This window comes from Anguilla anguilla, chromosome 13, assembly GCF_013347855.1.
Source record: "Anguilla anguilla isolate fAngAng1 chromosome 13, fAngAng1.pri, whole genome shotgun sequence".
NCBI classification, from domain to species: domain Eukaryota; kingdom Metazoa; phylum Chordata; class Actinopteri; order Anguilliformes; family Anguillidae; genus Anguilla; species Anguilla anguilla.
In genome coordinates, this window is record NC_049213.1 from 37,494,846 (window position 1) to 37,521,412 (window position 26,567).

Sequence of the window (26,567 nt, forward strand, 5' to 3'; positions counted from 1 at the left end):
AAGAAAACCGGCAGTACTCCTGGCCTCATGTTCCAGGTTTGAGTAACCCTGCCCTAGGCTGTAAGGTCTGCTGTTCACAAGACATTAAACCAGTGATCTTCATTCCTGGTCCCGGTGAGCCGCAGGGTCTGCTGCTGGTTTTCGTTGGTACTCTGCACTTAATCGATCAATTAAAGCAGTCCGTTCCACCGTTAACTCACCTCACCTGGTTTCCTGGGCCTGAATTGGTCGCTGATATTGAGGCGAAAACTAAAACCAGCAGCAGACGCTAAGGCCTGTCAGGACCAGGAATGAAGGTCACTGCATTAAGCTGAGATCCTGAATTATCTGAATTACCTGAGTCTTTAAAGCGAAGTTCATTTAAAGTATCAGACCAGTAACACATATGCATGAGCTCCCAGTGGACATTCACACTTAAATAAAGGTTAACAAAATGGATAAATCAGAAAAGTTTAGCCACAATCCAAGAATAAATCACACAGAAACTTTGCTTGTTTTTTTGTTTTTTCAACAAACTTTTTTTTTTCCCCTTTCAAACCAATATTGCTTTTACATCTTCACAACAACTTTGATTCAGGTTCATTTTTGTAACTATAATCATTATCATTATTGGAATTATTTTTTTTATTTTTTATTTTAACCTTTAAGATGAACAGGCACAATACTAGATTGGAGATAGGGTTACAACACTACAGTCTAAACATACATACATTTTTCAAGACTGCTAAAATAGAGTTTCCACAACACGTCCCCCTGCTTCCTCCCCCCTCCTTTGCAGAAGGACAAAAGAAAATTTAAAAAAGCATTTACAAATACACTTTTCTTAACTGCTCTGTGTGTCGCTAGATTGCACGTTCAGCTTCACACAGTTACACAGTTACAATATAATATATTTTTTTAAATTACAGTATCATATACAGATCCGGCAGCGGGAGTCCACTGCACACTCAAACAGGTCAACGACGGCGTCACAATTACAGTAAAATAAATACGGTATGGAGGCTGAGCCAGTCTGAGACACACTCACATACAGGCACACATGCACACACATGCATACACATGTGCACGCACACACACGTAAATGCATGCACGCTCGGACGTACGCACACACTCACATACAGGCACACATGCACACACACATACACACAGGCATACACATGCACAGGATCTGAGAACGTGTGTGCAATTACTAATAGAACTTGAGTGTGTGAATATCTGAGTTCACCCAGTGTGCTCAATATATTTGTACACTTGTGCCTGCTGAGTATGGTGTATATACTCCTGCGTGTGCGTGTGTGTAGACATGTGTACGTATCTGTGTATCTGGAAGTGTGTGAGATAAGGGACTGAGTGTATTGAGCTAAATATGAAGACTTAAAATGAATAATACGCACCAGAGAGCATTTCCTCCCATAAAACCATGTTTGGTAACAAGCCGCACCCCACCCCACCCCACCCCAGAACCCCACGGCATTGCATCCTGCACAAGGACAGCTTTCACATCGCCATTTCGACGTCTTACCTTTCTCTTCCCATCGTAACACCCTCTGCGGTTAGCGTTAGCGCACCGCTGCTAAAACCGGCCTTAAAAGGCACAGCTTTTACTGAGGAAATGCCACTCCCAGGAAGAGCTGGAAAGTCCAGGCGTCAGAAAGTAAAAGTCCCGCTGTGTGTTCCTTCCACCTGTAGGCTCAGCCCAGCGGATTTCACTTAATTAGTTCCACCTCCTGGCCGACGAATTGTGCTAATTAGCAAATCCAGGTGATTGGAGTAAAAATACTGGGGAGGACTTTTACTTTCTGCGACCTGGATTTTACACCTCAGCATGATCCGTTACCTGGATTTCTGTCCACACGAAGCTCAGACCACACAGGATGCAGAATGAGTGCATTTCATTTCACGGTTAGGGCGTATGAATAATATGGCTATTTGAATAAAGTCTAAGATGAACCTTATTGTTTTGTATAGTGGTAACCAACCCTGTTCCTGGAGACCTATCATCTTGTAGGTTTTCACTCCAACCCTAACAAAGCGCACCTCATTCAACAGCTAAAGATCTGCATCAAGCTGCTAATTATTAGAATCAGGTGGTGCCAAATTAGGGTTGAAATGAAAACCTGCAGGTTCGTTGATCTCCAGGAACAGGATTGGTTACCACTGGTATTGTAGATTATAACATAGAGCAGAACTGCTATTGCATCACTTTTTTGTTCAATGTGGATTTGCGATTTCAAGAGCACATCAAAACAGCCCTACCATATTATAGAGCGGAGTAAGCATGGATTCGCTGAAATGTGAGCTTGACAAATGACTAACCTGAACTAATCAGACTGAACATGTGAGAGGAAGAAGGCTAGCCAATGAGCTCTCCTCTTAAGTGTCTATACTGCAAGTAAATAAGAGGAACAAACTACATCTGGCTGGAGATACAGTATGATTTTGTCCCACTAGGTGGTTTCATGCACAGGGAAGGGTATTTTGAGGTGAAATTATGAGAGCGCAAAGATAGATCTTCCACACTGCTGCAAACGTCACAGAACGTCACACGAGAAAATACAACTATAAAGGAAAGAAAACGCTGCAGAACTGATGTTAGGGGAACTGACCACAGTTTAACTTTCCTACAGGTCAGGGTGCTGGATCTGCACTGTGCGGAGAGTCTAATGGGGAAACCAGGCGGACAGATAAAGTCGCTGCTCCTGAATGAACCTGAGACGTGGGTTCCAGAGTTTGTTTGGCTGGATTTTGTAGTGGTCAATAGAGGCCATAACTCTTGGTGCTTTGAGTTGTAATTGTTCTGGACCTCAGAAGCGTGAAATTACAGTATTTTCTGGCGTTTAGGATCTCTTTGTTAAATGGAAGACGGTAAGAGAGAAATACCAGAATGCACTTGGGGGGGGGGGGGGGGGGGGGGGGGGTAGACAGGTTGGGCACATAATGGCAGCAACTGTGGCCTTAACAGATGTTGGAATTGGTTTGGATGGAAAATAGCCTAGGCCATTTTAGCTTCTTCAGAAACTATGGCACAATATTAACATCTGGGTGTGCAGCGGAAGGGTGGGGGCATTATGATGTCATCAGAATTTTTTTTTTTAAAACCTCAACAGCTCTCAAACAACTCGAAACAGGAAGTGATTTCTGTAAACATAAGATGGATGATGAAAAAGAGAGAGAAAGAGAGAGAGGATGGGGTAGCATGTAACATTTTTTCTCCTCTTTCATGCACGTGTGCTTTATGATAAAAACGTCATTGAAAAAATAAAGTCCAGGAGAGATCGGTATAAAACGCACGAGTCACTGAAAGACATGAGGAGATGTTAAGAAAAAAAGAGGTTTCGCAGATCAAAAAAAAAAAAAGCCATCGTTTCCAAGGAGAACGTTCGAGCCGTTGTCTCATCACCACCTTCCCGGCCTCAGTTCAGACTCCGCTTAAGGGATGGAGGAGTGGGGATGGGTGGAGCCAACACCGATGTCGTCCAATCGCAGGGGGCGCACGCCGCGTAGCACATGCTGCTACGGAAACAGACTCGGACACGGAGGGGGAAAACAACCGTACACAGCTGAGCACGCACTGCCGACAGGAACCAAACCGAACCAAACCCACAGGGGAGAGGGGAGAAAAAAAAGAAAATAAAATAAAAACATCGTGTAGCTTTAGCTACACCGAAGTACCGATGCAGGAATGAGGACTGTACACGCATAGCATCGAGACCGCTGCACAAAAATGTCATCAAATATACACACCGCACTCTGCATAGCTCGTTATGGCTATGCGGGCGCCATTGACTACATAATACTCATATTGTTATAGGAGAACATACCGCTACACAAATGTCATATCGTTTGCACAAAATTCATATTGAACACGGGTACACAAAAATGCAAAACGTATCCCTGCACTTGCCTGAATGGTGGTATATTGACAGATAATATATGCGTGTAGCCTACTGTTACTGTATGTTCGGTAGTTTTTTGAAGACCTTCCACATGCCTGGCAGGACGCATGTGACCTGTGTGTATACTGTCTTTTTCTGTAAATGCTAAAATTGTGTTTACGTGGACTCTGCCCAGCCCGTTATGTCTGGCAAGGGGGGGGTGGGGGGTCGGTGGTGGTGTAGCTCTTAGGTCTCTATGTGCAGTATGGTTGGACAGTCCAGTCTGAGATTCCTCCGTGGGGGTCGTCCTCCTCCACCCCGCCCCGCCCCATTTAGATAGGCTCCACGTAATTCGCCGGGTACAAGCCCATCCGGCCGCTGTCCAGGCGACCTTTGCACCAGCCCTGCTCGTCCTCGTCCTCCAGCTTCATCAGTTCGTCCCCTGGGGGGCAGAAGGAAAGACAGAGGCTGGTAAGTTTAGCTCCGCCCCCCACTGATCACGAAGTCTTCAATTCGATTTGCACACCACTTAGTACAGAGAGGCTGTCAAAAATATGTAAATTAAGACTGGATGGCTGTACTGCAGATGCAACAAGCAGACTTCATTTGCGGAACCTTCCATTGCTTACAATCTAACACCTGAACTATTTCCCTGTATTTCTTTTTTGCTTTTTTAAGTAGAGCAGACAGTCTGCCCTCCTTATGTATTTCATTCAGACAGACGATGTCAATGTAAGGGCGAATTTAGTATTTATGGTCAGAAGTTGGCATGGAAACCATGAATGGATAAGGCCCCTCTGTGCCCACCTCTGCATTACTCTCCAGTCTAGCCCCTGGTAAAAATAAAATAAAAATCAACTAAATTAATTCATTTCAGCCCTTTAAAAAATAGAGAAAAAAAAGAATGCTCCTTCCTCATTCATTTTATGTGCAGACAAACCACATTTCATTAAAAAGCTGTAAAAATAGTCCTTTGCCTTTTCTAAACTGGAGTCTCATAAAAACCTTTCGCTTTCTCCACACCTCCAGAGAGGCAATCTCCATATATGAATATTAAACACGAACGGTCCTGTGTCAATAAGCAAGCGCAGCTACGATTTTCTCAGAGCTGCAGGAAAGGAACGAGTATGTGCTGTTCCACAATATCGTCGTTCAAGATAACAATATAGTAAAAAAAAAAAAAAATCTATAAATTTCTCAGAAGCAACCTAAATCAGGGCCTGTCCATGGTGTATTCCTGCCACTCGCCCACTGCATGCTGGGATAGGCTCCAGCCACCACCACCACCCCCCCCACCTCCCCCCGCACCCCTGACCAGGGTAAGCGGGTACAGATAACATATGGATGGATGGAACCCAAATCAGTCCCTTAAACTGTGTTCTCGTATCTTGCATGTTCTGGAAAAGTTCTGGAAACTGCACGTTCTGGAAAAGTTCTGTAAACGGTGTGAGTTCTGGAAAAGTTCTGGAAACGGTGCATGGTCTAGAAAAGTTCTGGAAACTGGGTGTGGTCTGGAAAAGTTCTGGAAACGGTGCATGGTCTAGAAAAGTTCTGGAAACGGGGTGTGGTCTGGAAAAGTTCCGGAAACGATGCGTGTTGATCGCAATTCTGTGGATTGTGAGTCGGGTCGCGCCACGTGCCGCGCGTCTACGCTCACCGGCTTTGAAGCTGAGCTCGTCCTGCTCCTGCCCGTCGTAGTCGTACAGCGCCCGCACACGCACGCCCGTGTTTGCGCCCGCTCCCGCGCCCACGCCCGCGCCCACGCCCACGCCCGCGCCCACGCCCTTCCCGCTGGAGCCTGACTCGTCCTCGAAGGGGTTGGCGCCGCCGTTGGTCTCGTTGCCCGACTGGGAGGCCGGCTGCTCGTCGTCAGACCACTCCGTGGTGTACGCCTGGTTCTTATCATAACTGCTCACACTGGAGAGAGAGAGAGAGAGGGATAGAGAGAGGGAATGATAGAGACAGAGAGAGAGAGAGAGAGTGAGAGAGAGAGGGAGTGAGAGAAAGATAGAGAAAGACAGACAGACAGACAGACAGACAGACACAGAGAAATAGAGAATTCAGAGGGGGGATGACCTAGAGACAGAGAATGTAATGGTTGAAATCCAATGGTCAAAGTCATATCTTCATGCTTATAAACCATGCTTAAAATCTGAGTCTGAATTGATCGATTTTAATTGAACTGAGGCTGAATAATCTTGTATTATTGGTCTTGTTACTGTTGGGCTCCAGGGCTATACTATGAATTTACCTTTTCGTTGGTCACTACCCCAAACAGATTTATCAACTGAGAAAACTTATGAGGAATTATTATAGGAAGTATATTATGTCAAGGACTGACCGACATTAATTTCTGTGGGAAATCTCCCTTAAAAAGCTTAATGCTTCCATCAGTGACAGCCTGGCTTTGCCCATTCCCCTGGCCTAACCCCCCCGCCGGCCCCCCAATCCCCCGCTCCCCAATCCCTCCACCCCACAGTACCTGCCCCTGTCGCCCGCCTGGGCCAACACGTGGTCCCCCACCGCAGTGACCCCCTCATTGGGCTTCTTCACCTTCTCCCTCTTGGCGACGGGGTGGGCGACATCCGGGTTGTACTCCTGACAAGAAGCAAGGAGGGAGAGGAAAGAGACTGGATCAGGGGAAACGTGCCCCTTGTAGCGTAGATTTCAGCGCACAGTAGAACACTATGGTTATTGAGATTCCTGATCGGAGAATTGAGTCCCCTATCAGGGACAGAAATAAATTGCTGGGTTTTTAGGAGGACGAGGTGACGGGAGGAAGGTACCTCGAACTGGGGCCAGTTCATGTGCATGCCAGGACCGTGGTTGTTGCTGAACCACTTGAGGTCCTCTTGAGTGCTGGCAGCGTTGATGGTGCGCTCCAGTTCCCGGTACACTGAGGCGTAGCTGCAGAGCAGAGAGGGGTGGGTGTTATTTTAGGAGACCCTCTGGAGACCCATGCATCCCCTTCACCCCTTTTCACCATGGCATGGAAGGTCTGAAGGAGTGAACGTGCGATTCTGCCTAAAGTGTGAGCAGGCGTGTCTGTCTACATGGGTACATAGTGTTACCGTACATGTGTGAGTTCATTTGTGTGTGTGTGTACGTGTGTATGTGTGTGTATGTGTGTGAGTTTAGGAGTCTTGTACCTGTGTATCTGTCTGTATGTGTATGTGTGCATGCAAGCATGTGTGTGTGTGTATGCGTGTGTATGTATATGTGTGTGTGTGTGTTTGTGTGTATGCATGTGTGTGTGGGTATGCACGTATATGTATATGTGTGTGTGTGTGTGTGTGTAAGAGACAGGGTGTGACATCGTTAGAAGCTGACAGGGTGAGAGTGTGAGATGGTAGGAGGCTGAGGGAGGGGAGGTGAGAGAGTGACAGGGTGTGACAGGATGAGTCAGTTTCGGGGGGGGGCGGGGTGGGGGGATGAGGGGGGGGGGTGAGAGAGTGACAGGGCGTGACAGGATGAGTCAGTTTCGGGGGGGGGGGGGGGAGGACCCGCCTTTGGTTCTCGGTGAGGTTGAGGTGCCGTTTGATGTCCAGCAGCACCTCCCTGAGGAAGCTTAGTCTCTTCTCCTCCAGCTGCTGGCACTGGTCGAACACCTGCTCCATGTGCTCCGTGTACTGCGGCGTGCACTTGCTCAGCTCGTCCAGGGCCTTCTCGTACTTCTCCTTGGCCTGCAAGCGCACACGGCGGCCATCTTATCATCTGCGACCTCTGACCCCTAACCCCCGACCCCCAGGCTCGACCTGTCTTCTGAAATCACATTTGCTGTGACATTAGAGTCAAGCTTGCGTCTGTGCAGGGAGGCGCTTAAAGTCCATGAAACATGTAAGGTGTGAGGTCACAATTATGTGACTAGAATGTTCTAGACTGAACATTCTAATGCCGATAGAAAAATCACTACTGGCGAAAGCAATCGAGTTCTAGAACACTGACAAAACACCAACTCTTCAAAGGATAGTGGATCCTTCAGAGGAGAAGGCCCACAACGGGAACGAGCTTAACTGTGTTTCACTGTGAAATTAATTTCATTATTTGCACATCTATCAAGGCCGTTTCCCTTCTGAGACACATTCATTGTTTTAGCTGAGACGCTGCACCGCGTCTGAAAGGCTGAACTTGATACAGCTGCGCTGTCTAAAGGACGTGACAAGGGTTAAGTGGCAGTGACTAATAGCACCCGAGGCTAATGGGTTAAAGGCTAATAAATTGGTCTTATAGGAGCGATGGGAATGCATCATTGAAAACTCCTCGACGATAACTGGGACAAGGGCGACGGTGCGATGCTGCAATCGAGTAAGAAGACGCTGCACGCTGCCTTTAACTGCAGAAACATCAGAGGGAGGCAGGACAGGGATCATAATTAGACCGAGACCCACATCTTAAGCCCTGTCTCTCTCAGACAACCTGCCATCTTGTCTTCCAAAAAAACAACAACAACAACAAAAAAAAAGCCATTTTCCACTGCCGGCTCCCCACAATTAGAAAGGACAAGTTCCGGAACATCACAGACTCTTGGGCTAAAGTAGAGTGAAAGTCACTCCCCCCTTTTTAAAAAAAACAAAAAAAGGCTCTGGAGACAGTGATGAAATGTCTCTCTAAAGACGTGTTCCCCAAAATTCTGCTTAGGAAATGCATCTTTGGACAACACAAAAACCCCAAGTGGGCAACAATTCATGGAAAACAGTTCTAAATGCAACCCGGTAAAATGAAGAGAGATCCAGCATTGCATTGCTCATCGTTATTCACAGAGCAGCGCCCAAGAGTCGTGCATAAAATGAGAGTAATTCATCGGCATGCAATTTCCTGCCTGAAGGTGTAAATGATTGCAGACCTATTTGCAGTGACTCATTATTTACAGAGAAAAGACTGGCATTTTACACCGTGTTTTGGGGGGGAAAAAGAGTGTGGGATTTGACTTTGAATGTGCAATGAATCTATAATTTAGGCAGGCGGAGGATGTCTGAATATCAAATTACCGCCAACTAGATATGTGGCTGAGCTGGATAACACTGTTCCTCTCAGTTTTTATTGCAGTTGATGAGACCAGAGCTATGTCACGTAGTTTTCCGTAAAAAAAAAAAGCGTCACGCGAATAAAATTGATTTGATTTGAACCGATTTGTCTTGACATAGTAATGGGAGGAGGGTTAGCTTTCACTAAAACCCATAATGAATGGGCGGGGTTACAATTAGCTGTCAATCACTGACCCCCTTTTTTTTAACAAATCAACACAACAGCAGAACACAACGATTAGTCTATATCAGTGAGCTTATGACACAGCAGCAGCTCCTCCCACACTGAGCTTCATGAGGCTTCACTTTACCAGCACTGGTGTTAACACACGTGGGAGCCACAGGAACACGTGGAGACGGCAACACTGCCCTCTAGAGGAGGCCCACCTTCTGCACGTCCTGTTTGCACTTGTCCACTTTCTCGTGGAGCTTCTTCTGCTGGTCGGGCGTGACGGAGGCCTCAGCCTTGCTGTTGGCCTCCCGGGTGGACGCCAGCTTCTCCTCTTTGCACGCTAAGTGGTACGCCTTCTTGGCGGTCTCCAGCTGCGGAACGGGGAAGAGTAGGCGCCCCCTTGAGGCCCAGTCTGTCACTGCACGTCACATGAATATACGTGCGTGTATGCATGCACACATGTATATACACACACATGCATGCACACACATGCACACACCTACACACACACACACACACACACACGTGCGCATACACACTCACACTGCAGATGTTGAAGCATACTTGATGAATGTAGAATTAATTTTATTCAGCTCAGGTACCGTCTCTCAACCTTAGTTATGGTCCAAATCCCCGGTGTGAGTTTGTCATGTTCAGCACAATACTGTCTCTCACTTAATGAAAAATCCATTATGAGTTCTGCTATGAATACATTAATATATCATATTAAAAAAAACCTTGAATTGAATACTGAAAATGCTCACAGTCCTCAACTATCAGTGTCCTTAACCGAACGGCTGATCCGAGGATTTAGCAGGTGCTTTTGTCCAGCGCTTACATCCATTGCAGACGGTCGCTTTATACAGCTGGACGTTAACTGAAGCAGTGCAGGCCGAGTGCCTTTGCTCAAGGGCATCAACAGCAGCAGCACTTCCACCGGGGAATCGGCCCTACATCCTGAGAGCGATAAACCCAGCTCCGCGGCCACGCCGCTACGCCTCAGCCCTGTGATCAATAAGCGCTCCTCGCGTTTCAGCGGCGGTGGGGCTCCAACGTGGTTTTAGACCCGAATAAACGCATTAGGCCTGAGGGCTGGAGATCATTACAGCACTCGCCCCTGAAAGGGGGGGGGGGGACCGTATCCAGCTCACAGCCCTCCTGAAGCCACTACTCCGCCTGCTGACTGGTGGCTTAATTAGGTTTAGCAGAGCCAATAGGAACTGCGTTAAGGGCTGTGAGAAAGGGGGGGGGGGGCAGTCTGTTAGACCGACGGGTTAACCGGATTAGACTCTGGAGTCCGAAACAGCCCGGTGTATCATTTCATGTTAGTGTTCCCCGGCAACGGCTGAACCGTCCTTCATCCTGAACTTCAGTGTGTGAAGGTACCCCCCCCCCCCCCAGGCAACAGGTGCACCTGGCTCTAAAATGAAGCTGCAGCCAGCATTATTAACCCCCCCCCATCCTTAACAGCTGCTGTGAGGGGGGGGAGTTATGGATGAGCGGTGTTTCCAGCACAAGCCCCAGGAAATGGCTTTGGTTGGCTGTAAACGAGTAAGCATTTAGATGGTGAATGGACTGCATTTATAAAGCACTTTACAATTGATGCCTCTCATTCACCAGAGCATTTAGGGGTTAGGTGTCTTGCTCAGGGACACTTCAGCACGCGCAGGGCGGGGCTCAAACCGGCAACCCTCCGACTGCCAGACAACCGCTCTTACCTCCTGAGCTACGTCGCCCCATCAGAAATCAGGCATGTGACTGACTTAGCATCTGTCTGATATGCCTGCTTAACATGTTCCCAGAGCTTCATATTCAAAAGCCTCTCGAGCCTTTTTGCCTGAATTAATATCATGTTCCAACCCATCTACTGTGTTAAATGATAACTGATAAATGTGAACTTGTTTATCTTTTTTTCACAAAGAAATTGATTTTTGATCTTGTGCCATTCGTAAGAAAAAAAAAAAAAAATTCTTGGGTGTGTTTGGTGTAAATCTGTAATGGACGTTCAAAATGGCGGCCACCCTGGAGGGCGACCCCTCCTCCTCCCGTTCCTCACCTCCTTGGCCTTCTTGGCCCAGGGCTTCTGGGCCTTCTTGAAGCCCTCCTCGGCCTCCTTGGTCTCCTTGAAGCCGCCCATCATCTGCTTGTGGTAGGAGTCCTTCTGCCAGTTCTTCACCTTCTCCAGGTCCTCGTTCAGCAGGCCGTTCTTCACCTCCTGGTGCAGCTCGCTCACCTTGTCCGCCTCGGTCATGACCGCCAGCCAGGCGCGCTCCACCGTGCCGTACTGAGGACCTGGGGGACGGACGGACGGACGGACGGACGGACAGAAGGAGCAGACAGATGCCGTCAGGGGACGCAGGGGACAGAGAGAGAGACAGCGAGACACAGGAGCCTGGCACATCCCATCTCTGATTGTGTCAAGAGCAACGCTGTTATTTCTTGTTGCTATTCATTGACATGCTTACTATGTTCAATTACTGCAGTACCAGGTTCCACCAGCAGAGGCTCCCTGACACAGGCCTTTGTAGAAATAAAGCATGTAACTGTGTTCGTGCACAAACAGTAATGCTATACATCTGTCAATATATCTGCCTCGTCATTGCTCTGCTACGTACTACTAAACAGTACGACAACCACGTTTCCATAATCCTTTTCAGGAAATGCTACGACTCCAGACAACTGTAAGCATACCACATAAACACTAAAGGAATTCAATTCGCTATCAGTACTAAATACTTGGATGGTCTTTACAAATTAAGTTAGTTGTTTTATGAAGAGAGAGACTGTTTTTATGAAGACTGTTAGAACTCAAAAATTGACACAAGTTTGCATGTGCTTGGCAAGGTGGTCCCGCCGAGACCTTTCTCCACCAGCTGTTTCCACCGCTTGGACCAGTCAGTCAGTTGCTGGCTGTAGGCTTTCTCGATTTTGGCACGCTCCTGGATGCAGCTCATGAGGTCATTGCAGAGCCGGTGCCCATCGTCGATCCGCTTGACCGCACGCTTGTAGTTCCCCACCTGAGCAGGAGGGTCACAGGGTCAGAGGGTCAGGGGTCAGGGGTCAGCTTGATTTTAGGCATGCAGAATGGAGACATCATGAACACAAGACACAGTAGATTTCTCAGAGATACAGTTGGTTTCACAGAACTACTCTGAATAACTGAACGTTATGACACAATGAAATTGTGATTTTGATATCGTGATAGTGGGATATTTGCATATTATCTACATAAAAAGGGCCGGTGTGGGTGCAGGTTTTTGTTTTAAGTCCAGTAATAGAGCACCTGATTCTACAAAAAAACGAATCATGGTCTTCAATCAATACCTAGATAAGTGGAATCAGGTGTCGTAGTGCTGGTCTATAACAAAAACCTTCACCACATAAAGGGCTATGGATAAGACTGGACACCCTTGATCGACGTCCTCAACAATGGGAAGCAAGTGGACAAGCACAGATCTGCCAAGGAACCACATTAACATTAAAATAAGAGGAATAAAGGCCGAGCGTACATTTGTAGGATCATTATACATTTGTTTCCTGTATAATAGTGCATTTCTGTGTATCTCTCCATTTAATAACTGAAACACAATATGAGTATATCAGGTAATACCTGTGCGATGCATGTTTTCATTGCCTTGCAATACACTGTAGCTTTACGGACTATATTAGCCAGTATGTTAAATGTGACACAGCACGCAGAAGAGAAGCCCATACAACGATAGGAAGAGAACCCCTTATAACTACGCCCAAATGAACAAGTGCGCAATTATTTGCAAACATTTGGGCGTCCTATTACAAATCATCACAAAAATCAAGTGGAACTCAAACTTAGATGAACGAAGTCCACCTTAAATACCCTGAATTAGGATAGTTAATGGAACATTAATACTAGTGATTAAGGTTAGTGTCACACTGGGCCACTCCTTAACATTACATTACATTACATTATAGGCATTTAGCAGACGCTCTTATCCAGAGCGACTTACACAACTTTTTACATAGCACTTTACATTGTATCCATTTATACAGCTGGATATATACTGAAGCAACGCAGGTTAAGTACCTTGCTCAAGGGTACAACGGCAGTGTCCTTACCCGGGATTCGAACCTGCGACCTTTCGGTTACGAGCGCAGTTCCTTACCCACTGTGCCACACTCCGTCCCACAACTCACTCCGTTAACAATTCACACATTCCCAAATAATGTAATCACATACTCACTCAGTTATTAATAACACTCCTCATAGATCTGAGATCAGTATCGTGGATATATGATATTGTGGATGTATGCATCGTGGCTATACAGTGTCTATATCAATAGACAGCTGTTCTCCCCCTTCAGCCTGGTACTACCTTAACGCAGCACCAGTGGAGCCCGTAGCTCCTCCCCTAAGCCTGCAGGGGCGTGAGTTAACATAGTGTGACGGACAGGGAAGGGGGGCGGAGCCTCAGCTCGTGTCCCTGCATGTGGAGTTGCGTAATGCTACGGCTCAGCGCAGAGGGGGCATCCCGCTGTGGATGCAATGCAAACTGCTCCATCAGGGACCAGAGTGACACCCCTTGCTCTGACGGGGCAAGGGGAGATGGGGACAAGGAGCCGAGAGCTCTTCCCCTAAATATGCACCAGGTCCCCCAAAACCACCACACTGGGGGACACAGCTCAGGTACTCTCCTTCCTGCCTCACCTGAATTCTGCCGCGATTACTTCCTGCCACCAGAACTGATCTAGAATAAGCCGACACACCCCCCTTTTTTTCCCCTGACAACACCTGCCATTATTATTATTATTATTTGAAAGCCATAGCCGGAGGAGTGCTTATCTGGGGCTCGCGGAACGTCAGTTAGGGTCAGTTTATCCTCCGAGGGTCAGCTCTGGCTTCACCCGTCACGTCACATCGCATCGCGTCGAAGTCGAGCCCGGCGACGCGTGCGTTTCAGAGAGCCGGGCGGCCCGATGGGGAGCCGCTGACTTCACCCGCATAACGGGCAGAGTGTGCGAGGCGAGCGGCTAACCTAACGGAACATTCCGTTACCGCCAATTGAAAATACAAACACAATGCAGGTATTTGGCTTATTCACGGCCAACGTTCATTTATTTACCCTTTATTTAAGGTAAAGAAAAAATAGGCCTGTGTGCACATCCAGCCCAAGTAGGGTACAGGTGCAGAACAGAAAGAGTACCTATCAGTGGAAAATAAAAGAAAAGATGGCCTCACGCTTTTTTTTTTAGCTCCCACAGAGTTATAGCTGCAACACTTCGACCAGGAGGGTCTTTGTAAGGGAGACCAGGTAGGTCAGCCGAGAACTCAGTTCTCTTTCGTAGTGATGGCCCGAGGAATCACGCTGGCGACACTGTGTCAGGAGATTGTGCAGCCAGTCCAATATTGGGAGTGCTTCAGTGGGCAGACGTAGAGACAGTTTTTGTAGGTATTTTCCCAAGACACTGGGTTTAACACCCCTACTTTTTCCAAAAATGACCACAGGATCTTAATGAACAGAGTGAGTCAGTCAGTCCCCTTGTTTTAATGCCTCACCCAAAAGACAGAACCTTCTACTGCGCAGTGTCCCCATCACTGTGCTGCAGGCACTGCAGTTCTGGAACACTGTGCACGCTGCCTGCACTGTGACATCATAATTGCCCTCGCACTTGCGTTTAACTGGGTTATGTAAGCATTAACAAGAGAAATAAATAAACTGACTTTTGCAACACTTCGTGCAAAGTTCCGGAACATTTTCCCGTTCGTTGTGGGTTCTTGCCAAAGCGATGTGCAGTCCAGCCATCATGCTGAAGGCACACACACACACACATTTTCACTTCACTTCCTTTATAATTTCAACACTTCATTAGAACGCCCACAGAACACACCAAGGACATTTGTGCCCACGCTCTGCTCTGGCTTTGCAGAGCAGTTCACTTTAAAAAAAGGCCATCATCACCTCCGCCTTTCCATCCGAAGGCCACCTGATCGCAAGTCTGTCGTTCTATTACACCGGCAGGCACGGGTCGTTTGGTTACTCCTTGTCACTCAGTGGTACCCAACCCTTTTCCTGGAGATCTACCATCATGTAGGTTTTCACTCCAACCCCAGCAAAGCCACACCTCATTAAACAGCTTGAAATCTCACAGAGCTGCTAATTAGTAGAGTCAGGAGTGCCAAATCACGGTTGAAATTAAAACCTACAGGACGGTAGATCTCCAGGATCAAGGTTGGTTTAACACATCTGCAAACGCACAATTGCACTCGAACACACATAGATCTGCGCCCAGCGTGTACACACACACACGGTCACACAACACAGGAAGACAGTCTCATCAGCTTCCTGTGTCTCAGAAACGGCTGGGATTCCCTCACGAGAGTGCCAGATGATACCCGTCTCACTTGCTGAGTCTGACGCAGCGGCTGCAGGCTCACTGCCAGAGCTGGTTCCAGGCAAAGGCGACATAGGGCCCCCTGTCTGTGTGAAGGGGCCACAGACATTTATCTGGAAGCCTCCAAAGGACACTTTGCCTAGGGTCTCCCATAGCTTAGAGCTGGCCCATGTCACTGGGCTCTTTGAGCCGGAATGGTGGTCAAGGAGGCAGACAGCGCAGCCGTGCATGCTCAGAATGAGTAGCAAACAGTAACTGAGTCACAGACCAAATGGAGACAGTCAAAATTCAAATGGGAACAGCAGGGCCGGCCCGTGGCATAAACGCTCTATGTGGTTGTTTAGGGCCAGAACCGCTAGGGGGGGCCACACGATCCAATGTTTATCTAAGGTAAACAACGTTATTTTCGCAATTACGTTACTCATCCCCTATCGCGGAACTAGCGGTAAAAATTGTAAATGGAATGGCAATAGAACATTTCATAACAATGTAATGTAAGAAGGATTTTACCAAGCAAACCCCCCCCCCCCCCCTTCACAGAATCCAACAGCGCAAACCCCCCCCCCCCCCGAACGTAGCCCACACATTCGTCTAGGGCCGGCCCTGGGGAACAGAATCACAGGCTAGACAGAAACACTTACAGTCCAATCATAAACAGAGTCACAGCCCAAACAGGATAGAGTCACAGCCCAGACAAAAATAGTCACAGCCCAAACAGGATAGAGTCACAGCTCAAACAGGAAAGAGTCACAACCCAAACAAAAACAGTCACAGCCCAAACAGGAAAGAGTCACAGCCCAAACACAGGTAGAGTCATAGCCCAAACAAAAACAGTCACAACCCAAACAGACAGGAACAGGTTAATTGAGGGAAAATAACTGTTCTTTTCCTTTAGTATTTGAACCTTAGTGTGGAGCTCTGTTGTGGCGCTCCCACTTTAAGATCTTAACAGGTCTGGATAGCACAATTTTTGGAACAGCTTGGGATTGGGTGACCTGGAAGCCACCGACCAGTGGGCCGTCCACTGAAACGATGCAGAGATAAATGAAACCCTGGAGGAGCAGCAGCTGCCTTTACCTCCCAGAAGCTGTCTGTGGCCTCTTCGAAGCTGGCGGATTCGTCGTAGGAGCCAGACATTTTCCTAGCTGTGATAGAGCAGGCCCGGAGCTGTACACGTCTGCAGCAGAGCAGTGATCTTCATGCACTGTGAGAGGGGGGGGGGGGTGAGAGTGAGAGAGAGAGGAGGGGGAGAGAGAGAGAGGGAGTGAGAGAGAGAGAAAGAGGGGAAAGGGGGGAGAGATGGAGGGAGAGAGAGAGGGGGGAGGGGGGAGAGAGAGAGTGAGAAAGAGAGAGAGGGGGAGAGGGATGGAGGGAGAGAGAGAGAGAGGAGGGGGAGAGAGAGTGAGAAAGAGAGAGGGGGGAGAGGGATGGAGGGAGAGAGAGAGAGGAGGGAGAGGGGGGGGCGTGAGAGTGAGAGAAAGAGGGGGAAGACAGAGAGGGAGAGCAGGAGTGAGGAGGGGGAGAGAGAGTGAGAGGGGGAGAGGGATGGAGAGAGAGGGGGTGTGAGAGAGAGAGGGAAAAAGAGAGGGAGAGAGAGAGAGAGATAGAGAGGGAAAGAGAGAGAGGGAGAGAGGGGGAAAGAGAGAGAGTGAGAGGGAAAGAGAGAGGACAGAAAGAGAGAGAGAGGGAGAGAGAGAAACGAGAGGGTAATGAATTCACAAGAAGTATTACAGATTTCAGTGTAAACACCCAGCAGAACACCCCGCCCGTGAAATACCATCTTTAGACAAGATGCTCCACACAAAGTCCTCTATGATCCATATGACACAATATTTAATCTCAATATAATCTTCTGTAATTAAGCATACAGTATTATCATTGAAAACACACTGAATGTAACCTTAGTTGGATGTACAGTACAATGAAGATGTCAAGCAGACAAAAGCTTGGTATGTCTATCACCCAAATTCACCCTAATTCGATACCTGAATTTGGACATTTGAGAGAACAAATGTGGGTGACTTTTAATGACTGCATTAGAATAATAATAATAATAAACATAACCAACAATACAGAGATAGGGTTTGTTTAAAGCATTAGCATGGGGTTAGGTAATCTGTGCATGAGAAATACATGTTGCAAACAGTGAACCTGACAAATAAAAAAAAGATTCATGCTCATGCTCTCTAGGAAATCTACGAGTTTACTGACTCAGTTATTACCTCCTGTGCAAAGCAATGCTTACGCTATGTAACAGTGCGTTTCTCAGGACACTCATTTTCTCACACACCTTCATGTGATCTTGCCACAGGGACACATTTCACATTTGAGTTGCAGTTTAAGAGCAGCAGATCAGAGGAGGGGGATTGAGAGTCAATAAAAGTTTAAAAGGCAGAGTACCTGAGGATGCGGTGAGTTAAGAGGATGCACTGCATTAGCGAAAATAAAAGTAACTCGCTAATCCAGCTCTCCCTGTGTGTGTGTGTGAGTGTGTGAGCATGTGTGTGTGTGTGTGTGTGAGTGTGTGAGCATGTGTGTGTGTGTGTGAGTGTGTCTGTGAGCGTGTGTGAGCATGTGTGTGTGTTGTATGTGCTGTACGTGTGTGTGTTGTATGTTTTGTGTGTGTGTGTGTGTGTGTGTGTTGTATGTGCTGTATGTGTGTGTGTTGTATGTTTTGTGTGTGTGTGTGTTATATGTGTTGTGTGTGTATTGTATGTGTGTGGGTGTGCTGTATATATATTTGTGTGTGTGTGTGTGTGTGTGTGTTCTATGTGTTGCGTGTGTATTGTATGTGTGGTATGTGTGTGTGTGTGCTGTATATATATTTGTGTGTGTGTGTGCTGTATATATATTTGTGTGTGTGTGTGCTGTATATATATTTTGTGTGTGTGTGTGTGTGTAGTCAAACTGGAGCAGCTGTTCACAGTGTATCTCAGGTGCTGAGTCACTGCAGACACACAGACAGACACCAGGGGAACAGCCTGACCCGCCTTGGCACCGTCAAAATGAACGCTTCCCTCAAAACCTCCATCACAACAGGCCTCAGGAACCCTGCTGGCAGTACACACTCTGTGATGTCACAATGAGGCGAGGCCACTTCAGCTACCCGATCATCATTACATCACCACGGCAACACTCACAAGGCCGGGGAGAGCGCAGAATTCCAACAAGGTTGCCAACAGTTTCTGAGCAGTGGAGGCGAAGGGGTGTCAGAATGATAAATTAGCGAGCGCAGCGTCCGTGTAAGGGCAGTATGCTAACACTGTGGTAGCGTTGCGCGATGCCTGTGAAACTCATGCTCAAGGTGCTCCTACGAGCGGAAGACGCTAATCTGTTCTTGGCGGGAGGGATACATACAGGAAGTTGCCAGTGTGAGATTTTGCTGTCACAAGCTGCCCAGGTGAAACCGTCTTCATGGCCTAACGGCCTGGTTTCTCTGATCCAATCACCAGTCTGCTGGTCTCACCGAAGGCCGCGGTGAGAAAAACCACCCAGATGCTCTGAGAGGCAAAAGCACACCTCTGCGAAAATGCTGACCGTGCCAGCACCATGTCTTCCAAACCCAAAATGCACCGAAGCTACCAAAACACTGCATACGCGTCTCAAAATCAAATCGTTCTACCGAAACACTGGCACTTGTTTCCTCCCAATGAGAACACTTCATCGCTCATAACACAAAGGCCTAAAAAAAAAAACACAAACAACAGGTAGCATTACAGTCGGTGCATCATTTGATGTCTGTCTTTGAAGCAGTAAACCATTCTGTGCTCTTTAGTGTTTCTTTTGTATGTTGTCGATAGCATAAGAAATGTATATATGTAATATATAGTACAGTCAGATGCCCTTTCAGAATGCATATATTACCTGTTGGTTTGCTGGAACATTCTCACAATAGAAGCATGCGGCTTTGCTGGTGGTCGAGTGTGAATGAGAAAAGAATTCAAGAATTTTGAAAGCGTTGGTCATGGAATGCATTTTTGTGTCAAAGTTGGTCCACATAGACTGCTGTTGTGCTTAACGCCTGAATAGGTGAACTCAGTATTGAGAAATAGTTGTAACCTTTTAATAAATTTAATAAATAACTCTAAAAGGAAGTAAATCATAAGAAAAATAAAAAAAATATAAAATGGGTTTTAGATGTTACCTAACGGTTAACAGCTTCATAATTTAGTATAATGTATGACGGTGCATTATAAAGAAAGGTTCATATTTCCATCATTTCCCTTCACTGAAACCTTTCGAAGCGCATCATAGTAAGTAAAACGGTGAGAGACGCCACGTCCGAGCCGCCTGCAATGGCGTATTAAAGAGACGCGCCTCATTATGAATGAGCCATCTCTGCACAGAGGACCCTTTCAGCCACATTCCCCGCGATGCCATTAGACCGCCTGTCATCCTGAAACCTGCCAGCAGGAGGCAGCCACGGGCAGGGCCGCTCTTCAACGTTTCGAGCGAGATGATTCACATCTCTACGTTTCAATAATTGACCATTGATTTTCTTTTTTTTTTCTGGTTTCCAAAACGCTTTAGAAAAAGAGACGGCGTGCTCACGCTCCCGTTCAGCACCGTAATTAGAAGGTAATCGGCGTTTCGTGCCCCTGACTAATGCCGTTTCTTCCTCTGCGCACCATACCCCACATTAAGAGTCACAACTGTTTGCACTGAAACGAGACACAGAGGCAACGATACAAAACATAACGTAGCATAACGTAATGTAGCACAATGTAACGTAATGAGACATAACATAACACAACACAACACAACACAACGCAACGCAACGCAACGCAACATAACATAACATAACATAACATAACGTAACACAACGTAACACAACATAACACAACACAACACAACACAACACAACACAACACAACACAACATAACAATGAGAACAGGCCATTCAGCCCAACAATGCTCACCGTTTTCCTACCACTAAAGTGTACCTAGTGCTCACCATTTAGGCTACCTACAAACTAGTAGTACCTAGCTCTGTATCAAGCCTGGTCTTGAAAACCCCCCAGAGTTCCTGCCTCTAGTACATGACCTGGCAGGCTCTTCCGCACAGCGACTGCTCTCTGCGTGAAGAAATACTTGCTGTTGTCCGTGCGGAATTTATCGCGGCAGATTTACGCCATCATGGAGAAGGAAGTGCTGTTTCTGGGCTGTGCCTGCTGCCTTTGGTTAAGGGATGCAATAAAACACCAGTCCCTGAGGTGAACGTGATGCACTACAAGGGACCGGCAGCCATTTGCAATGAAACACGCCTGTCAATCATCTACTGTACCCCGACGACAGACCAGAGGCAGCTCTGTTCAGGGAGACTTGCAGACAGAGTGAGACACAGAAGCATTAATCAGCTCCAAAAGTGAATTTGTGCGTGCCTGTGTGTGTGTGTGTGCTTGTGTATGTGCTTGTGTGTGCATATTACTGTGTGCGTGTGTGCATGTGCTTGTGTTTGTATGATTGTGTGTGCGTGCTTGTGTGTGTGTGTGTGTGTGTTTGTGCATGTGCATGTATGTGTGTTAGTGTGTGCATGTGTGTGCGCTTGTGTTTGTTTGTGTGTATGTGTGCATGTGAGTGTGTGAGTGTTTGTGCATGTATGTGTGTTAGTGTGTGCATGTGTGCGCTTGTGTTTGTTTGTGTGTATGTGTGCATGTGCATGTGCATGTATGTGTGTGCGTGTGTGTGCACTCGTGTTTGTTTGTGTGTATGTGTGCATGTGAGTGTTTGTGCATGTATGTGTGTTAGTGTGTGTGCACTCGTGTTTGTTTGTGTGTATGTCTGCATGTATGTGTGTGCGTGTGTGCGCACTCGTGTTTGTCTGTGTGCATGTGTGCATGTGAGTGTGTGAGTGTTTGTGCATGTGCATGTATGTGTGTGTGTGTGTGCACTCGTGTTTGTCTGTGTGCATGTGCTTCTGTGATCCCCCTGATCTGCAGACTCCGCACTGTGACCCTGGGCTCTGGATGCTGTGAAACGTGGCGAGAAGCAGCACAGCTGATTTCACCCGCGAAGCCTCTGCAGCCAGCGGTGTGATTGTCCTGAGGGAACGGAGCACGCTCTGCAGTCTGCAGCAGCGGTGACTGAGTCACGCAGCGCTGCCCCACCGCTCATCAGCGCACATTTCTCACTGTCACAGAAAAGAGAGGAGGAGCCAAACAGGCAGAACCCACTGCGTCCTCACACACCGCCACAACCTCACAACCTCACAACCGCACTGTGTGCCATCGCAGAATCACTGAATAACCCTGCTCGATTACAGCACCATTTTATACCGGATCTGTTACGGAATCACTAAATAACTGCTCAGTTACAGAATAACTGTGTTCTATTACAGAATAACTGTGCCCTATGACAGAATAACTGTGTTCTATTACAGAATAACTGTGCTCTGTGACAGAATAACTGTGTTCTATTACAGAATAACTGTGCTCTGTGACAGAATAACTGCGTTCTGTGACAGAATAACTGTGCTCTGTGACAGAATAACTGTGCATACTAGGTCAGTGGCATGTAACAACGCTGTGCACATTCAACCAACCTAGACTTTTTTCTCCTAGTATAATCACCATTAGCTAATCTTTTTTTTTTGGTGCACTATCCAGCCAATAGCTACTTTCCCCTCCTTGACCAGATAGGCCTTCCGGCAGCATCCCTGTGGAGGGCTCATACCACACCCACAGCGGCTTTGTACACACACCCCGCCACCGTCCTTTCTCGGAAACGAGCTGTTATTCTCCGAGTACAAATGTCAGAGGCAGACAGCCTGACCCAGAGTCCGGCTCCAACAACACGGCTGACATTCTGAGCCCCTGTATAACGCACCATCTCTCTCAGCCTCCTCTGCTATAATGCACCGTTCTTCTCAGCCTCCTCCGCTCATCTCTAACCCACTAGCAAGGCCCACAGCCCCACATCCTACGCTCTCTCCCAAAATGTGTGGGCCACTGAGAAAGATCCTGCACAGCCAAGGAAGTAACAAATCACCCCTCTGTCTGAATAATAATAATAATAATAATAATAATAAAGAGAAAGGTTGCATTTGTAAATCCCAACCTTGCCATAATAACACTGTCAAGAAATGTAACAGTAAAATAATCCAGACAAATTCGCTCTATTACTTGCATAAACTCAGCATTTGATCAGTTAAAGCAGGATTTAATTTCCCCTAGGAGTGTAGTACTCCACAGCCGAAAGTTTTATTGAAAAAATGTTACGTTATGTTAAGCAGCTTTTAGGCTCTGCTTCTTAAAGTTAATGTCAGAATAAAACTATTTATTTTGTTATCGAGCAGCATTTGAATGCAGAGGCCAGTTAGTTGAACACGATCATTCAGAGAAATTAAAAGTTTTAATGGATATTTAAAGCCAGGTAAGCACACGCAGCTTAACATGACACAAATCATTTCCACACAGTGAATTTCACACAAAGCTCTGTTCTTAACACAGAGCATCATGGGATACATTTGTTCTTATGAATGAAAGGCTTTGAGGTATTTTGTCCCATCCAAGGTCCATGGCTGGATTAGATATATATAATTCACCAATTACTGTAGAGAACTGCTCCTTTAAAAAAAAATATTATAGTACAGGCAATTAAAAATGAGATGATTGGAAATGGTTACATGCTCAACCAAGATAGCACTGGCTGACAGTGACACTGTAATCTCAGATAAAATAGCCTGCTGATAAATACAAATGAGATAAGGGAAATATGTAATTAAAAAGAACCCAGAAAGGTTAGCAGTGTTATCCAGGTGTTGCCTATCAAGCTAAGGATTTTAGCTTGTGTTCAGTTGAATGTTCAAACACTTTCTGCATCATGGCACAACACAACAGTTACAAAACAGTCAGTGGGAATAACACTTTATTTCAGTCTCACCAGAATAAGACAGTCCTTGGCAAACACAACTAGGCAATTTAAAAAACAAAAAAAAATGCATTTCTGTGCTTCTAAAAGTTAAGAAAAAACCGGAAGCTACAATATGATGGAAAGCAAACATTTCTGATCGGCAGGTCATGTGACACACTTGAGCATTGATTCAATTATCCTGGAAAGCCATGAACGTGCCAGTCAGATAGCAAACAACATCCTAAAAAACCAATAACACAATCAAACGCCTCACAACGCCCCCTCTAACAGCTTATCCTGTCAGTTTAGAGGTGACCGTCGGAACGGCAAACGCACGCCATCGATCCGCGTCAATCACTCTGCCCGAGGCCCCGCCCCCCTGCCTCGGCGGCCGTGCGTACAGCCCGGCGGATTATTCCGCCGTTGCGTAACGTCGCCCGACCCCACGCCGTGGCCTGGCAGTGGAGCAGCACACAGCACAGCAAACAGCACGCGCCATGCAAAGCATCATGGGAAACTATGGGAGGGGGAACAGCACACGCCTCGCAAAGCATCATGGGAAATAATGAGGGGTGGGGGGGGGGAGGCGGAAGGAAAAATTGGGTGAAATAATATGTAAATAACAGAAAATCACGGAGAATAAAGAGGGGCTGCTCCTAGAGGGAGATGTGCAGGTGGAGTAGCTAAAAGCGCGTTCCTCTTCTACTCCCCGTCGCCCATAAGGCCGAGGGGGTTGCCTTAACCGCGCTCCCTCACTTCCTGTCACAGCCCCTTCTCTGCTTTCTCATCACTGTGTGAGCCAGCGCATCTCTGCTAACCAGGGTCCCGTGTGGGCATTTGTGTGTGTTTGTGTGTGTGTGTGTGTGAGAGAGACAGTGTGTGTGTGTGTGTGTGTGTGCGAGCATGTACGTGCGTGTGCGTGTGTGTGTGTGTGTGTGTGTATGTGTGTGTATGTGAGTGTGCGTGCGTGTGTGCGTTCTTGCTGACACTGAGCATTCTATAACACCAACCTGAGCAAAGACTGCCAAACTGGGAGGGGGTAGGAAGGATCCTAAGCTAACAGTAAAGCAAAAAAGCAGCGACTGAACCAGTGATCTAGCTCTCCATGTGCGTGTGTGTGTATGTGTGTGTGTGTGTGTGGTGTGTGTGCGTGTGTGTGTGTGTGTGTGTGTGGTGTGTGTGTGTGAGTGTGTGTATCGCTGACTGAGGGATAATCCTGTAATATTCCACTTCAATGGTTTATATAGAGTGAGAAGAAAGGAGGGGAGGGGAGAGAGTGAGTGACAGGGAGAGAGAGGGGGGGGGGGGGCGTGTGTGTGTGTGTGTGTGTGTAAAGCCAGAAGGGTATTTGCAATTATACTGTCACTGACATAGTCAGAGCACATGACTGCATGTTGATTGGTCAGAGAGAAAAAAGTAAGAGGATGTGACAGAGTGGTGATTGGCCAAACCTAGTGAGTGGGGAAAGTGGGGTTGCGGATGGTGCTGGGGATGGGGGGAGGGGTTAATGCTGGACAGGGGCATAGGGCTTCCTCCCTGCCTGGGGAACAACAGGACACATGTACGAGAGTGGGAGGGGCTTAGACAAGAAAGGGAAAATCCACCCCATATGCAGCAGTGGCCATCAGCCAATAGCACAGTAGTGAGACCCAGTGAGGGAGAGGGAGAGAGAGAGAGAGACAGAGAGAGAGAGAGAGAGAGAGAGAGAGAGAGAGAGAGAGAGAGAGAGAGGAAAACAGACACGGGATGGGGGTGGGGGGGGTTCTTGTATTACCCCTTACAGGAGACAATGGAGGCTACAAAGGCAGGCTGGTCTATGGAGTCAATTAGCAGGGACCAGATGGAGGGAGAGTAAGAGGAACAAACATGACGCAAGGCAGGCACCAATGGGAATCCAGAGCACCGGGCAGCTAGCCCCGCCCCCTTCGATGACATCACATCTTTGCATAGTTACCAGCTACATGTCTAGACAACAATCAGTGCTCCAAAACTATTGGTGACGGTTTATTAAAAGCAACCCTGCTTTTCTAAATGAGGCAATTTGTCAATTCATTCTGATAAGTAGCAAATTACACGCCCGATCTTTGTATGCAATATTTATGCAGCTTTCAATATAGCAGGGCTGATACCCTACTAGTGCTGTGTTGTAGTGCTGTGTTCTGTGAGTAGGTCTGATATGGGTACTGTGTTCTGTGAGTAGGGCTGATATGGGTACTATGTTCCATGAGAAGGGCTGATATGGGTACTATGTTCCATGAGAAGGGCTGATATGGGTACTATGTTCCATGAGAAGGGCTGATATGGGTACTATGTTCCATGAGTAAGGCTGATATGGGTACTATGTTCTACAAGTAGGGCTGATATGGGTACTATGTTCTATGAGTAAGGCTGATATGGGTACTATGTTCTACAAGTAGGGCTGATATGGGTACTATGTTCCATGAGTAGGACTGATATTGATACTGTGTTTTTTGAGTAGGTCTGATATCGGTACTGTGTTCTGTGAGTAGGGTTGATATCGGTACTGTGTTCTGTGAGTAGGACTGATATTGATACTGTGTTCTTTGAGTAGGTCTGATATCGGTACTGTGTTCTGTGAGTAGGGTTGATATCGGTACTGTAGGGGTGTGTTTCATTAAGATTGCAGTCTGTGCAGTTGGCTTATGGCTGATTGGAGGGTTGACATGAATTCAGATGAGGTAGGTGGATATAAGACAGGTATTCACTCGCATTCGCTCTGCATGGCTGCAAACAGAATGAGGAATCAGAGGGAACCTAGAGCTCTGCACAGCTGCACAGCGGAGAGTCTGAAGACCAGGGAATATAAATCAAGAGTGGCAGCCCCACTAGAGGCTCTAAACAGAAGGTAAAAAATGAAAGTGAGAGAGAGAACAAGAGAGGGAGCACGATGAAAAACAGTCTGATATAGAAAGAAAGAAGGAAAACGATAAATAAAATATTTGAGGAAAAAGTATCTTAAACAATTGCGAAAAACAACGATGCGTAACTTGTTTATGTCGCAAAGTCGTGAGCTAAACTGTTTGGTTTTATAATCAGAAGGGGTAGCGGAGCGGAGTAGGATTTGGCTGAGAACCAACATCGCAAACCGGAACCTGCATCTAAACACCTGCCCTCCTCATTCCACCCGGTCAGCACATAAAATGAGCTGAAATGCTCGCGCTGAAGTGATTTATAACGCCGCAGAATCCTTCTGCCCACACCAACGCGCCGGCCACCCGCCCACACAACCCCTACCAGCACAAAAACAGAGCAACC

At 47.1% G+C, this 26,567-nt stretch overlaps 1 protein-coding gene across 3 annotated transcripts in view; it reads right to left on the minus strand.

Annotated features, from left to right (window-relative positions):
• Positions 1-491: 491 nt before the first annotated feature.
• The window catches only part of LOC118210937 (protein kinase C and casein kinase substrate in neurons protein 1-like), a 58,195-nt gene continuing 32,119 nt past the window's right edge, over positions 492-26,567 (minus strand). For all 3 annotated transcript variants that reach the window (XM_035387469.1, XM_035387468.1, XM_035387470.1), the window contains exons 3-11: positions 16,518-16,644; positions 11,932-12,088; positions 11,128-11,363; positions 9,287-9,442; positions 7,383-7,558; positions 6,662-6,782; positions 6,358-6,473; positions 5,533-5,792; positions 492-4,317 (exon numbers count right to left, since the gene is read on the minus strand). In XM_035387469.1, the coding sequence (XP_035243360.1) occupies positions 4,208-4,317; positions 5,533-5,792; positions 6,358-6,473; positions 6,662-6,782; positions 7,383-7,558; positions 9,287-9,442; positions 11,128-11,363; positions 11,932-12,088; positions 16,518-16,577 (1,392 nt within the window). In that variant the 5' untranslated portion in view covers positions 16,578-16,644 and the 3' untranslated portion in view covers positions 492-4,207. The remainder of the gene's footprint in view (positions 4,318-5,532; positions 5,793-6,357; positions 6,474-6,661; positions 6,783-7,382; positions 7,559-9,286; positions 9,443-11,127; positions 11,364-11,931; positions 12,089-16,517; positions 16,645-26,567) is intronic.